This window comes from Dipodomys spectabilis, unplaced genomic scaffold (assembly GCF_019054845.1).
Source record: "Dipodomys spectabilis isolate Male_0828 unplaced genomic scaffold, ASM1905484v1 ptg000050l, whole genome shotgun sequence".
NCBI classification, from domain to species: Eukaryota; Metazoa; Chordata; class Mammalia; order Rodentia; family Heteromyidae; genus Dipodomys; species Dipodomys spectabilis.
Window position 1 is genome coordinate 4,793,639 of NW_024870727.1, and position 16,986 is coordinate 4,810,624.

Here is a 16,986-nt window from a genome sequence, read left to right on the forward strand (position 1 = left end):
CAAAATATAAGAAGCACTACCACTCAAGATGTATAAAAAAATAACAAACATGGTTAAGTTTTCTACAATTCAACTTTTGTTTATAAAGCTTTTCCCAAGAGCTCAGCTTAAAAAAGAAATTTCTTCTAATTTCACTATAAAATCAACATATTCTGGCTTAAGCCATCTGCTGCAGAGAGATGAGCTTTGGAAATCTGACATGTGCAAACTAGTATGACCAAATAGTCAGTACTCATTGGAAATTCAGGAATGCAGGGGTCCAAACACTACCAATGCATACATATCATATTGATGGCAATTACTTTGTCCAATAAAGCAAGTTTATTGGATTCTGATATCGTTAACATTTTTAATCATATGGCTTATGTCCTGGTTTTCATTACACATACCTCTGCCAAACTTTGCATCTTAAACTTAGTGTAAGTGGCTTTCTCAAGGGGAACAAAAATGTGTTGGCTAGAATCTTTTTTATCTTCATACGACTTATGATTCATATTATCCATTCATAAAGCAGCATCATAAATTTGGATTGCAGTACCATAAATTTAAAAATATGGACCTTGTCCATAAAAAGTTTGATTCTTAGTGTGCCACCAGTAAGATATATTTCTCAGCTGGAAAAACACAATTATACCATGGTAAGTAAAATTGCCAGTTCAGTATCTTCTTATGACATCATCCCAGGAACCCTATCCCTCCCACAACCATTTCTGCCACACCTACCTAAAAGACTTCTTAATATCTTCTGCCTGGATTGTTTTGAGAATCTCTTGGTATAACTGAGGCTCATTGGTTGTTGAAGATATGGCATCTGAAGGGCAGTTTGCATGTGTATAATAGCCTATCAAAATTCCAAAAATAAATAAAACTGTAGCTATGGTAAGCAATTTTAAAAAGTGGCAAACGCTGCCACGGCTGTTCTTTGGTGAAGATCTTGTATAGTGGCTAATATAGTCAGACTCTTCTTGAAGTCGTTGGAACCTTCCTTTAGGTGAAGTTGCTGGTTGAATACAATCAAGATGGAGATCTGAGGCGTCTGAGTGTCCCAGATTCTGATTCTCGGCATTATCTAGTTGGAACTGGTCAAAACCAGGCTCCTCTAATTCCTTCTCCATGTCCCACTCTAAGTCCAGGGCAGTGGTTTGAAGGTCATCATTGTCTAAATACTGTGAGTGGCCAGAAGTTCTTTGATCTGCATTGACCTTCTGATAAGCCATCTTTTTACCTATGAAAACAAGAAAACATATTGTCTTTAAGTAAACAACATAAAAGAAAAAAAATTAGCTATATTGGTGTGTATGAAATCTTAATGACTATAATGGTTCTTGTAGAAATACATATCTGAGAGATAATAATCAAACATATGAGAGACAATAGCCATATATATGAAATAATAATTGAGTTATGTTATCTTGTGGGTGTTACATAAGCAAGGAAGATTACAAAATTAAAAGGTATTCGGTAGAAAGACTGAGAAAATGTTTTTAAAAATCACATAGACACATGCACAATTAACCTTTGATTCAGCAGAACAGCAAAGTTACAGACAACTAAGGAAGGCAAAATTAAGCTTCACATTACACAAGTACTTTATACAATTTAAGGGCAAATACAAAAAGACAGTAACTAAGTATGCTAAGAGAAAAAGAAGAATAAAAGATTTTAGGTTGATTTAATTTACCAGGGCAAATTTTAAGAATACAGATGTAAGTTAATAAGAAGTAGAATGGCTAAATAAGAATCAACTTTCCAGAACTACATGAGGTGAAATGGGGTATGTCTACATAGTCAAAGACCACCAGAAAAAGGGAAATGTTTTAAAGCAATTAGAATGTATCAAGATGTTCCAAGGAATTGTGCCACAAATTGATCTGTGTCAGAGAATTTTAACTAAAAGTCTGGAATGGCACGAATCCAAAGAAGGAAGCCATTTAACTGCCTAGGAGAGTTTAGCTCATAACCTTACTACAGGAGTGGCAGATGGAGGTTTTTCTCCCCTCCACAGTTTTGGATGACAGTTTGTTGTATCCTGCAGAGTGGTATTAGGATAACTGGGCTAATTAACTGCAAGTGGTCTTCTGCCTGTCTTCAATAACCCACTGGTGCATTATGGTGGCAGATTAAGAGTATTTACACTTAAATTTTGTGTGTATTAGATTTGTCACCTCAGCTGGACGCTGAGGTTCCTCACTAAGTTTTATGGGTTTTCTGTGCTTCCCACTGGGGTGGATAAATAAGAAAGCTCAGCCGATAATTGATTAGCTAATTGCCTTTGAGCCAGTGATTGGCAAATGAAAAAGATACAAAGACTTTGTGAAAGGAAATGGAATTATGTTCCAAGTTATAGTCATATATCATAAGCAGATGCCTACTTAATTAAAATGTTTTGAATTTCAAGGAAGTTTATATATGATTAATCATTAAACTTTGTAAGGCAGAACTGTAACTTTGTCTGCACTTTTTATAAGCTAACCTATGTTGTAGGTAGGGTTCATTTTCATCCAGAGTTGACCTAATGAGGATGAATATCACATTTTGTCAGATGTAACAATTAACTTAATTATAATTATTAAGTAGGTTAAATGGCAACTGATTGACTAACAAGAAGAAACCAGATGTGGCATAGCAAAAATATTGAACAGGAAGCACTAGATGATTTGTAAATATGAAGTTAGTAGAATAAAAGACTTTTAAAATCTGTGATCCTAACTCTGTCATGTTACTGAAAAGAAAATCTAATAAACCTACTAGAACTGAGGTATACACCCTCTATTGGATCTTGTGGTTTCATAGAAATATAAGTAAAAGTTAGAGGAAATTTAATGTTATACATTTTACAAATGAATTTATTTTATTTTATATTTTTTCCATCCTAAGGCTTGAACTCAGGGCCTGGGGGCTGTCTTGAGGGTTTTTTGTTTGTTTGTTTTGTTTTGTTTTTGCTCAAGGCTAGCACTTTACTACTTGAGCCACAGCTTCACTTCTGGCTTTTTGGTGATTAATTGGATATAAGAGTTTCATGGACTTTCTTGCCCAAGATGGCTTTGAAGCACTGTCCTCAGAATTCAGCTTCCTAAGTAGCTAGGATGACAGATGAGTCACCAGCACCCACCTTAAATTTGTTTTATTTTATTGTTGCTCACTTGAACCCAAGGCTTCATGCTTACTCAGTTTGCTTTCTCAAAGCTGGCACTCTCCCATTTAAGAATGTAAGCCAGCCTCCAACCCTGGCTTTTGCTGTGTGTGGTGGGGCACAGGGATGGGGTTCTGTGGGTCTATGGATCTGCGTGTGCTCATGTGCTTCAGTACTAGGGCTTGAACTCAGCACATGCGTGCCCTTAGCATTTTATTCAAGGTTGGAATTCTTCCACTTATCCACCACACTTCCACTTCCTGCTCTTTGGTGGTTAATTAGACATAAGAGTCTCATGAACTTTCCTGCCCAAGCTGGCTTCGTACCTGGATCCTCAGATCTCAGCCTGCTAAATAGCTAGGATTTCAAGCTTGAGTGCCCGGCTACAAACCAGTTCATTTTAATATGCATTAGAAAGCACAGTATTTGTACTAGGTATTGCTTTCTTCTTTGACTAAAGGACCAGGAAATTGCTAGGTTTTGACATATGTTGTTTGTTTCTTTAAATCATCAATTTAGGGATTAATGATTAATTTACTTATACCCTCTCAATGGAATAGTATATTTTTTCTCCCACTTTAATGAAGCAGAATCTCTTTCTCTCTCTTTCTCTCTGTCTCTTGCTCTCTGTGTAAAGACTTAAGTAGTTAAAATATAGAGCATGGTTTATGCTTAAAATGACTTGGCATAAGAAAGTTACTATAGAAATGTGAGATTTCACCTTATGACCTCTAATTCAATCACTCAAAGTCATTTCTGTACAAATCATTTAAAAACTAAACATAATGAGGAAGAGTTTTCATCTCAAGCCTGACAATGGTATTTCATCAGATGTACATCAGCAATTTAATGCTTTTCAAACATGAGATAGACCCTTCAATTAGAATGTAATGCAGATAGAGATATTAACTCCTCACCATGATAGTATGGGTTTGACATGCTTCTTACCACTTTCAGAATTATCACACATTAATCAGTTTCCAGTATGTTCTATCTTCCAGGAGAACAAGATCCAGTCAAAGGTGGATGAAGCCACTTGATATTACAGAAATCCAAACTATTTTAGAAATTATGTTAAGTGATGTAAGTCAGCCCCAGAGAGACAAAGGGATGTGTGTTTTCTCTTAGCTGAAGAAGCTAGTTTTAGCTTATAAGATTCTAAGTAAGTACTTTGGGTGTATGTAATTGTAAACAAGTGAATTAATTGAAATATGCTATATTCAAAGGGAGAACTCAACTAGAGTAATTCCTTAGAAGGAAAAATCAAAGTTCAACAAAATAAGCACAGGAAGTGTGGAAGGGATGTGGGTGGGGCCAGACCGGAAAACGTAGATGAATGAAGAGGAGAAGAAGGGTAGAATGTAGTCAGGAATTCAATGCATATATTGCAAAATCAAGAAGAGCTAAAGAGGGGTTGAGAAGGTGGCTCAGTGGTAGAGTGCTTGCCTTGCATGCATGAGGCCCTGAGTTCAATTCCTCAGCACCACATAAGCAGAAAAAGCCGGAAGTGGCACTGTGGTTCAAGTGGTAGAGCACTAGCCTTGAACTGAAATGCTGAGGAACAGTGCCCAGGCCCAGAGTTCAGGCCCCACAACCAATAAAAAAAAAGAGGAGGGGGAGGAGGAGGAGGAGGAGGAGGAAGAAAAGAGTGAAAGAAGGGGAGGGCTGAGAGGGATGAATGATAATGTTGAAAGTGGTGACATTGATCAAGATGCCTTGTATTCATAAACATTGTAGTTCTATGGCAACTCCTTTGTACAACGACTTAAAGATAATAAAAAGCAAAAGGAATAAAGACCAGCAAGTTCTAGAATGAAAAAAAGATAAGTCCATTTATCTATCTACATAATGAAGGATTTTAGTCACCTACTTGGAAAAGTCAATTCAAGAGAGTATATATAATAAATATGTGTGTATAAAAGTCATAGTATATAGTATACATGAATACTTATTAAATATATATTGTGGCTGCTACAGATCTAGTCTAACACAATAGCTGGAAAACATTTTAGAATATGTACTATTTATTATACATATACATAATTATTATATATGCTATTATTATGTATACTATGTACTAAAGAATCTGGCTGCTACAGGTCTATTCTAACACAATAGCTGGAAAATATTTTAAATATAAAAATATTTAATTTTTTATTTAGTAAGTAACATATTACTAATTCCACTGAGGAATATGATAATAGCACTATTCCTTTAACATTTTCTTAGGGAGAACATTATAGACAATTTTTGAAAGAATCTAAAATATCTGTAGTTTTCTTTTTTTAATTAATTAATTTATTTTATTGTGAAAATACCATACAGAGGGGTTACACTTACATGGTCAAAATAACGATTACATATCTTATCAAGCATTGTAGCCTCCTCCTTTGTTTCCCCTTCCCATCCCTTTTTCTTAACAGTATTGTTTCACTTAAGATAGATGTGTGTTCATGTGTTTGTATACACATGTAGATAGATAGATAGATAGATAGATAGATAGATATAGATGTGTGTATGTATATGTATGCATGCATTATGTTTGTATGTATCATCAATCAGAAGCAAAACTAATAAACTACCAAAGTTTTGGTAATGTATTCAATTTTTATTTTTGTCAGTATTGGGGTTGAAGTCAGGGCTTCACATTTGCTCAGCCTGGTTAATCTTCTGGTGCTTTTTCATGGAACCATGTCTCTAGCTTAGATTTTTCCTGGATATTTTTAATATGGATACTACTGGACTTTCCTGTCTGGGCTGGCTTTGAACCAAGAACCTTCAGATTTCAGCTGTCTGAATTGCTAATATTTAATATGCCAATCTTTGGCATATTAAAATTTGACACAATCCTATCATTCTTACAATGCCTCTATCTGTAAAATGCCTAACCTTACAGAGACAAGTGAAGAAAATACTTTTCACTAGCGTTTCCAAATTGCCTAATAAAATGAAAATATTATGTTACAAACACAAATCATAGGTATTTCTTAGACATGATCATATGTTATCAGAACTTTATATTTTTCTATTACTAATGCCCATTATTCACTAAAGTAAGCTGTCATATTACTTTAAATGTAACACATGTGAATGACTTTCAAAACACAGGTAGCAGATCTTAGAATATGCCACAGAGACCTTTCTTTATAATAGACTGAGGTTGATACAGATAAGGTCATAGAGACTCTTGACATTTCTTCTAATAGAAATATGTAGAGCATCCTAACTTTCTATATTGTCACATTTGGTCTTTTGTATTAAATCCAACTTTTATGGAAAATATGTTTGCATGTTTTCAACAGATCTTAGTCACTGTAATAAAACCCCTTCCTAACCTAGGACCACATTGAAGGCTACATTGTTTTTAAAATTCAATATAAAAACTCATTTATCTTTTAGACATGCTTACATCTCTATAAACGAAAGTAAAGCAGATACAAGTTGAATTAAAAGGCCTTTTTCTCGAGTATGGCAGGTTTTGATCAATAAAAATGAATTTGCATCCATATGGAAAACATGATTACTTTAAAAAGAAATTGATGCTTCTGAATGCTATTTCACTCATACATATGTTAAGTAAATTATCTAAAAGAAAAGAAAAATACAGTTATATGCCAAAAATTTAATATGTAAAGTACAATCTGACTGTCAGAGATTTAGCCCAACATTAAATCTGTGGTAGCTGGCAAATATTTTAGATATCAAATATATTAAGGAAAAGTTTTGTTTAATGAGGTATGCATTACGAAAGCCACTAAGAAATACAATATGACCACATTGCTATTTCTTTCGTGCAGAGCAATCATAAAGAGGAAATTTATTAATGCTAATAGTTTAACTTTAGAAATCTCTAAATTAGATGAGTATGTACTGAAACTACCTAGTTCAAATGCAAGTTGTGCTCTGTGATTTAGGTCAGCAACTAAATATCTTTATACTTCAATTCGATACTTTTAAAATACAAACAATAGAACTAGTTTGTAGATGTATTATAAATAGTAAGCGAGATTCATTTATTTCAACTGTTCAGAGTCTAATACATTGTAAATTATCTACTAATAAAAGGGTCATTACAGATATCCATAGAGCAAATGAAAATAGAAATATCAGAAGAATACAAGTTTAAAATACAACTTTAATTAAAGTCAAGGATGACCAGAGTCCTAGATATTTTAATAACAAAACCTGGAGTTAATGAGAAATGGAGCTATGTGTCCAAATACTTGATAATGGCAAACACTTGTTAGTATTTAGACCTGGCACAAAATGATAAAAGATATTTGGTTAATGTGGATACAAAAGTCACTATATTTGCCTTACATACACCAATTCTAGACCCTGTGACTATAGCCCTGATCTTCCTTTACTCTATCTACAAAAAGATTGATGGGTTTCTGCAACACTAAAAATTTTCCTTTAATAGAAATCAGAAGTATGTAATAATGAACTTGAGTTATCATGTTTATTGTAGAACAGCATGCTTGTCATAGACAGTTGACTTGATCCACTGACTATGATTTTGATAGTATTGTAACTCAAACAATATAAAAGGCTGTGCAAATCTCATTAGAATTGGGAAGCTATTTCAAGGCTTTCCTGCCTATAAAAGTTGTTTTACAAGTAGAATAAGTAAATGACTCCAGCAGATTAACTTTAAAACAAAAAGGTAGACTCTCAATTTTCTGTCTGATGATTGAATCTTTATGTAGAATGAGAAAAATATTCAAATAGTGTTTTCTGAAGCTTCGAATATCAAATCATTTGCTGGTTTGAGTGGATTGACTTAAAGAAAAGAAATTTCTTAGAAATGTCAGTGCATTATCTAAAGGCATTCATCATGTATTCAAGATGTAGTAGTGTTACATTATTACTGTAGCAGTAAACTACATTTGTACCCGCTGGAATTTTAAAACCTAAGCTTAAAATAGTTTTAAAATATTGCTTACAGGTTGGAAGAATTTAATATAATTTTTCAGCATGAACCTAGTTAAGAGAAATAAAGTCCATGTTTATGAAATATATATATTTTTTATATATATATGCATATACATACACATACATTTGATGGCCCTGGCACTTGAACTCAGGTCCTAGATACAGATTTGTGCTCAAGGCTAGTGAGCCACAGTCCCTCTTTTGGCTTTTTTGGTTGTTAACTGGAGGTAAGAGTTTCATGGACTTTCCCGCCAGGTCTAGCTTTGAGCAGCAATCTTCAGATCTCAGCATCTTGAGAATTATAGGCATGAACTATCAATGTGTGGTTATGCTTATACAACATTTTTGTTGTTGAAAACTTTAGTAGTCTCAATTTAATGGTAGGACAAAGATAAACAAGACAAAATCAGTCATTCAGAAGACAGTTTGGGGGATTCATTTCTCAGTATAATTAGTTGTGGAGTTTTTTGGTTGTTTTGGGTATTTTTTTGCATCTGTTTTATCAAATAGCTTTGGCAATTGTTATCATGTCTATAAATGCATCACAAATTCCTTATTTAGTTACAATTTTGTATGTCAGTGGCATAAAAGAAATTATAAATTTGTTTTTCATGCTTCACTAATTAAATAAATATGTGAAAGGTAAGGGGAAAATTGTCATCTGTGATTTATTTTTAGAAGAATAACTAAAAGTGAGAGCTCATTCTGAAATGGGAACTAACATGCTGAATGTTGGCAGAGCAAAGGCTCAAGCTGTTGAGGGTGAACTACAACTTCACTCTAAGCATCCACGACGGTTCACCAAAAGGCACGGGAGATGGGAAAATGCTATAACATTCCACGTAATCAACTATAAATTGAAAACTCAAATCATAGCCATTTGAAAAAATAATATTTGATGTAATCCAAATCTGTTTTAGGCATTTAGGTCATTTGCATATGCATGAACACCTGCCCATTCCTGAATAGTCCAAGCCTTGCTTTGGGGACCTGATCACTCTACTTTGTATAACACACCCCAACAAGATGGTTGGTTGGAAAAAAATAGATGGTTTGTTGGGCCTACTAACCTCAATTTAAATATCATAATTATATGATATATCATAATGATATAACTCAATTTTATGAAGAATTAATTTAAATGAACCTAAATAAGACAAAGTACTCTCTGTGGGTGGCCTTAGTAACTTCAATATTTAGTGTCATTCAGAACATCTGTCCTCTGGGTTTGGCTTACTAGTATTACAAAATTCTCTTGACTTAGAAGTATCAGCTTAGTCTTATTCCTGCATAGATCCCTTTCCTGGTACCTTCTGGTATCATTATCTGCACCCACATTCAATATTGTTTTCTTGGGAGTGTGGGTGTGTGTGGGTGTGTATGCATGCATGCTCCCATTCATGCACATGCACACTGGTATAGGGATTGAACTTATTATCTGGTCACTGTTAGCTTTTTTTTTTCTTTAATGTTACCATTCTACCTTTGAAGCCACAGCTCTACCACCTGTTTTGGGTGACTCAGTGGAGATAAAAGGCCCATGAACTTCCTGCCACAGCTGACTTAGAGCCTTAATCTTCAGATCTCAGGTAGGATTACCAATGTGAACCACCCACATTTGGCAAGACTGCCTTAATAGTAGTAGTAGTAGTAGCAGCAGCAGCAGCTAGGATTACAGCTGTGAACCACCCACACCTGGTTAGACTGTCTTTAGCCTAAACATTATTTACATTTATAGTATGAATTTCTAGAAGAATTTACATCTATGGGATTTATTTTCTTTTATATCTTCAGAGTATCTGAAGTGGCTTACAGTGGAAATGTGCATACATGGGATAACTATAACCTAAACTGGAGTTTCATATGCCTCAACACTGGAATTGCATGTGTCAAATCTGGCCACTCACCACATGTATGCCAAGTGAGGAGACGTGGCAAAGGGCAGAGAAAGGGGATAAGGAGATTTATTATGTGGCAGCCAGGAGAACACAGCTGCTTAGTTCAACTTTAGGTGAAAGACATTAACTTTAGATTTTATAGACAAAGAAGGGGGGGGCAGAAAGAAAGAGACATACATGATGATTAAATAGTCCAATTAGAGGTGTGGCCAGGTTGACTAATAGCTATCTCAGTCATTTTTTCAAAAGAGTTCCCAGAGGGTTTCTGGTAGCTGGTCTGGTTTGTCCTGTGCTTTCAGCTGTTTTACTTTGGGGCGGTTACACTTGTTGTCACAAGGGGGCTTCAGGAGAGTATGGCTCAGATCAAAGCCAAGGTTTTTCCTGCTTTTAATTAATTATGGGTTCAAGAGTCGCTGTTTCTCACTAAAAAATCATTTCAGGACCTCTTACCTAACCATAAAACTACGAAGTCAATAAACATAGTTGTGCTGGTAGCTTTAGTATGTTTATTGACTTTGTAGCTAGCAAAGATAGGGAACCAACCCAGATGCCCCTCAGTAGATGAATGGATCAAGAAAATGTGGTATATATACACAATGGAATTCTATGCCTCCATCAGAAAGAATGACATTGCTCCATTTGTTAGGAAATGGAAAGACTTGGAAAAAATTATATTAAGTGAAGTAAGCCAGATCCAAAGAACCATAGGTCCCATGGTTTCCCTTATTTGCAATAACTAGCATATCTCTGAAAAAATGCAGAAAAGGTCAGATAAGTTGATGTTAGGTGAAATGAACCCCAAGATAAGGACACAAGTGTTTTTTTTTTCTTTCTTGCTATCGTTTCTAATGTACTTACAAGGTGATTCTTTTGTTGCTTTGTATGTCCCTTGCCCACGGTATAACCCCTGTTTCCACTGTATTTGATGTTGGTATAATTTGTGGAGGGGAAGGGAAAAAACAAATTGTTTAAATAGGGATACAAGTGGACCCATTGCAACAATGAGATGTTCAAGATGTTATGTCGAAAAAACGAACTTAACAACTTTGGCAGGGTGGGAGGGAGTGTAGTTGTAGAGATAGGAGGGCAGGGATGGTAGGGGAAAAACAATGAGGAAGCAACAATGCTTGATAAGAAATGTACTCATTACCTTGCCCATGTAATTGTAAACCCTCTGTACAGTATTTTCATAATGAAATACTTATTTAAAAAAAGAAAGTAAACACAAAAAAAATGTTGCTTGGGTAAATAAATGCAATTATGCTATTCACTATACACTATTTTTTTAAAAACCTACAGTATCAGAGTGGAGGCAAAAGCTGATTTTTTTTTCTAAAGAAAGGCAGGATTGCTGGGAGCTGGTGGCTCACGCCTGTAATCCTAGCTACTCAGGAGGCTGAGATCTGAGGATCATGGTTCAAAGCCGGCCTGGGCAGGAAGTCATGATCTCTAAGAGTTCCTATGGAAATAAGAGGGTTGTGTGTATGTGAGTGTGTGTGTGTGTTTAATGTACTGTGTTGTTTCTTCCCCCTCCCCCTTTGGTTCATCTCCTGTTGTCACTGTTTTTTATTTTGGTACTCTGTGTCTTGTATATACATTTATCTGATTCAGAGAAGGGAAGGAGAATAACAAAATGGTGACACAAAGGACAAAGGGTGAATCAATTCAACAGCGATACTCACAATATACTATGTTTGAAAGGAACTTTAGGAATTGACGGGGGGAGAGCGAGTCAGGGGGAGGGAAAGTGGGAAAAAATGAGGGAGGGGCTAACATAGACAAGAAATGTACTCATGTAACTGTAACCCCTCTGTGCATCACTTTTTCAATAAAAATATTATTTGAAAATAAATAGTTCCCAGAGTTAGCATATTGTTAATGAATACAGAGATCATACTGACTTATTTATCCCTGAATCTATCAACAAATGTTATTCAACACATAAACAGCCTTTAGGGCCAATTCAGTCCTAAAGGGGACTGCATAAATCCTGAGACACCTCATTGCAGCCTTCAATGAAGAACCCAAAAGATCTCTGCTATTTGTTTTTCATGGTACCCAGACAGGTGTTTATGTTTCCTCACACTCTGGTTTTAAGCAAGACACCACTTTAAGGAAAAGACTGCAACTTTTGCTTCATATGGTGTCTTCTGAACATTTTCAAGATTTCTCTTTTCTTCTGTTGCCAAGGGACAAAGACCAAATTATCACTGCTAACAACTTGACAGATACAGTTCATATTCAGCGTCTATTGACCTGTTTTGAGCCATTAAAACTCTTTTGTCCCTCCTGTCCCTCTCCCTAATACATGTGGCTTACACTGGCCTTGAGACGGCTTTGAAGGTGTCAAGAGTTAATACATCAATATGATCAACACTTGGCTCTTGGAGAGCTCTCTACAAGAAGGAGCCTCTTACTTTGATAGATACATTGCAATTTTTTTTTATCCCTTTAGCTGGCACAAATTATTACAAATTGCTACTTTTTGACTATGGCTTTTAGATTTCCAGGAACAGGCAGATGAAGCTTTTATCTACAGCAGGTGACTAAGTACTCTATTTTTCACATTTGCAAAAAGTACTTTAATAGTTTACTTTTAAAATATCTTTACTTTTGAAAAAGAATCAACAGGTTTCTGCAAACTAAAAGTGATTTACTCTAAAATTTAAAAAAAAAAACTCAAAAATTTTGCTAAAATCACAACACAGAAAATCTATTTATGGCCCAGAGTAGTAACCTAATATACAAAGGTCCTATATTTCTTTTTACTTTTTAATAAAATTAAATAAAAGTCATTTCATTCCTGAAATGACTGTTTCATGCTAGGGAAAATATTAATATATTACTAGTGTATGATTAACTGGTAGAAAAGAGAGTTGTATACTTATAAAATTCATTTATAATTCTGCTAAAGGGTCATGTATTATACGTTATCTGAACCTTCCAAAACCTATATTGGGAAAATCTGAAAGTGTGTTATTTAGTTAAAGTTCAAAGAACAAGGTCCAAATATGAAAGTGTATTATTTAGTTAAAGCTCAAAGAACAAATGTAAAATTTTAGTATTCAAGTTTCACTCATAGAAGAGGAACCAAAGGAGATTAAAATTAGTGATTTACTCCAAAACACTACAGTAGTAGAAATTAGTTCAAGATTATCTTCAAGGTAGGAGTCTCATAAGACTAAAATATTGGCTAAAAATAACTTAAGTGAGTTATTATGCATCTTTGGAAATACATTGGTGCTAAAAGAGGTGGTTGTAAATCCAAGTCACTACTAAACAAATTCAAATCAATTTCATTGACAACTAGTGACAGAATCAAAATTGTATTTCTTTCTAATAATTACCTAGGAAACAAAGAAAAGACAAGAACAAATTACTTAGGATTTTGCTAGTTATTCTCATTCACATTGGCTATGTCAGATATATGTTCATACATAGCTAAAGATAAACAATATATTTTCACAATATTTTTCATAATCTTCCTATTAGTATAAAAATGGAATTACATCTGACAAATGGCAATGTACTTTTATTTTAAATTGTCTGAAATTCAAGTTCTATAAGTAATTTTCTTCAAGTATAAAAGACTAATGATTGTTCATCTTTTCAGTTAAAAGGATTAAAAAAACAAAATGAGAAATAATGTGAGAATATATTACAAATTGTGGATAGTGTGCATTACTAAGTTAACTTTTTATTACAAATACAGATGCGTGCATGATAACCATTTGGGGTAAATTAAAGCAACTCAATAGATTACTAAAAACTGAGTTAAGCATTGCATATGTCATTCGTATTTTATTTATGAACAGGAATATTATAAAAAATGAAAGACCTTCATGGAACATAAAAGTAATGCTGATATGAAATTAAATGTCAGCCAAAAGGCAGGAAAATTCAATATTCACAAAGACATTAAATGTAAAATATTTAACAGAACTTCTTTGTAATTGACACCAGTCAAAGATGGTTTATAATAATAAGCCATGAAAAATTGTTAAATTCACTTAGCACTTCAATTTTAAAATGTCAAATATTACTATACCAACATGAATTTTAGCTTTTGTCTTTCATTTCTTCTCTTTGTTTCCATAGTGAAATCTCCTTTCATATTTTTTTATTGTTGTTGCATTGGTTCACCCTTTATTTTTTTCATTGTGAAAATAACATACAGAGGGGTTACAATTACATTAGCAAGGTAATGAGTACATTTCTTTTTTTTTCCCTCCCCCCATGAGTACATTTCTTATCAAGCATTATTGCTGCCTCCTTTGCTTCCCCTTACCATTCCTTCCCATCTCCACCACCCCACCCTCCCCGTGCCAAAGTTGTTAAGTTCAGTTTTCGACCTAGTATCTTGTACATCTCATTGTTGCAATGGGTCCACCTGTATCCCTATTTAAACAATTTGTTTTTTTCCCTTCCCTCCCACAAATTTTGCCAACATATTTGATGTGAAAACAGGGGTTATACCATGGGGGAGGGACATACAATGCAACAAAGAAATATCTTATAAATATGTTAGAAACAATAGCAAGAAAGAAAAATCATTTGAGTCCTTATCTTGGGGTTCATTTCGCCTAACATCAACTTATATGACCATTTCTGCTTGTCTCAGACATATACTAGTTATTGCAAATAAGGGAAACCATGTGACCTATAAAGACTTGGAAAAAATTATATTAAGTGAAGTAAGCCAGGTCCTTCATATTTTTAAAAAATTTCTATATTCATTTCTATTATTTTACTATTGATATATCAGAAACCCATTTAAAAATAATATAACTGGCTTGCAAAGTTTATTCTTTTTCATATAATAAGGATTATACCTTAGAACCAGCTCTTTAAAAAATCATTACCAGACCAAAGATAATGTTTTTCTTTATCATTTCCCTTAGGCGAAATCCCAAGTCCTAATTAAAAAAAAAAAAAAAAAAAAACAAGAAGAAGTAAAATTTGACTCATCCTTAAGATACTTCTTTGGAATTGAAGTCTCTGAAACAGCATATAAGCCAAAGACCTTTCTCCCTAGAATTTCTTTAATTCCTTCACAAGTAGAACTTACATGTCATTCCCAAACAAAATACCTACATTTCAACAATATCTGTGAGAAAGCTTTATGTCACTACCATATCTCCAAGAACTGCTTCTCTATAAAAGGAAAACTGCCTTAAGCAGGAACATGAGCTGTCTTGTTGGAGAGATCAGAGAAGTCCTAAGACACCGAGTCATGCTCCCAGCTGAGCTGACTTGTTCATTCAAGGCTGGCACTCTGCCATTAAACTACATCTCCATTTCTCATATTTTGCTACTTAATTTGAGATTAATAGCTCACAAACTTTCCTGCTCAGGCTGACTTCAAACCATGACCCACAATCTCAGCCTCCTGAATAACTAGGATTGGGAGCATGATCGATTTGTGTCCCACTAGTTTATATATATATTTGAAAGTGAATTGAGACTGGACTCCTGTGACTCATGCCTATATCCTAGCTATATTGGCGGCTGGGATTGGGAGGATTTTGATTCTAGATCAGCCCCCAAAAAAATTAAGACCCTACCACAAAAACAACCCTAGCAGAAAGGGCTAGAAGCATGGCCCCAAGTAGTGGAAACACTGCTTATCAATCATGAAGCCTGAGTCCAAATCTAAAAAAACATATAACTGAACAATAAAGTCAAATATTGGTATTGATAATTTATATAGCACTGCATTAAAATTACCAAGTTATTAAAAATGGTGCTTATTAAGCACCAAGAAGCTGTTTTAATTTTGCATCCATAATTACAACCTTCAATTGAACAGAAAGTTACTTTGCTTCATAAGCAAAAATAGACTTTTTTTTTTTAATCCGGGCACTAATGACTCATGCCTATTATCCTAGAGACTTAGGAAGCTAAAATCTTAGGATCAAGATTTGAAGCTAAACCAGAAAGACCAATGCAAATCTAAGAGACTCATCTCTAATTAACTAGTAAAAAAGTCAGAAATGGAGATGTAGATTATGTGCCAGCCTTACATGAAAAACGCTGAGTAGGAGGGAGAGGCCTTGAGTTCAAACCCCAATAACAGCACATACACAAAAAAATGTGGGAATTTTAAGTGGCACAAAATCAAATAAAATTTCATGAATATATGCTTTAAGTATTATTTATCAGTATTATTAGTGAGTATGATTCAGAATGATCAGTTAATACTAATTATGCATTGAATTTCTTTCACACATGTAAGCGTACCCAGCCACCTGAATTTCTGAAAACTACATATGTAGGAAGGGAAAATCACAAGTAAATTTGTATCCCAAATGCTCAAATTTCACCATTCATTAAACAGTACCTCAGTCTGCAATGAGGGAATGTCAGGTTTCTGGCTCTTTACACGGTGTGATGATTCAGAAAGGAAGAGAACACAGAAGCAGAAAGGAGGAAGCAGGATGTAGAGAGATGGCTCCTGGGAAACATACCCTAAACTTTATAAACTTTTTATACTTTGGCTACATTGTAAAAATGTTCTTTGCAGGACCTTTTCAGAACTGGCTTTTGTTGTGTAAGCATCAAGTGTAAAAAATAAAAAGAGAAATAGCTATATATTTTAAAATAGACAAAACAAGTTCACAAACAAGTTTAAAAGTGAAAGGAAAGCTGAAGGGCCCTCAATGAGGAGTGCAATAAAGTCATTTCAGAGTGCATGGTTATCGTAAGGGCTCTTCCCATATCTCCGCCCCCCTCCCCCCCCATTGCTTGATGGCTGAGTATCTACCATCCCAGCTGTTGTCATTGGTTGACATGACTTAGGCCATTATGGGGAGATGAAGTAATTGAATGGAAATCTGAGGTATTATGGGAACAAGAAGCTCCATGATGTCCATTATTACCCATCATGTGTTATATCCACTGCTTTTTACCATAGTTATATAACGTCTCTCCTTTCTTTGCCACATTCCTCTTTCTCAGATGGAAACTCTAACTGTCATAAGGGATCAGGGGTGCAGTATTAATCCTATCTGCATATAATAC

At 34.6% G+C, this 16,986-nt stretch overlaps 1 protein-coding gene across 1 annotated transcript in view; it reads right to left on the reverse strand.

The window, feature by feature from the left end:
* Naaladl2 (N-acetylated alpha-linked acidic dipeptidase like 2) overlaps window positions 1-16,986 on the reverse strand; it is a 910,349-nt gene that overhangs the window by 682,642 nt on the left and 210,721 nt on the right. The window contains exon 2 of the mRNA XM_042678909.1: window positions 724-1,225. Within this exon, the coding sequence (XP_042534843.1) occupies window positions 724-1,225 (502 nt within the window). The remainder of the gene's footprint in view (window positions 1-723; window positions 1,226-16,986) is intronic.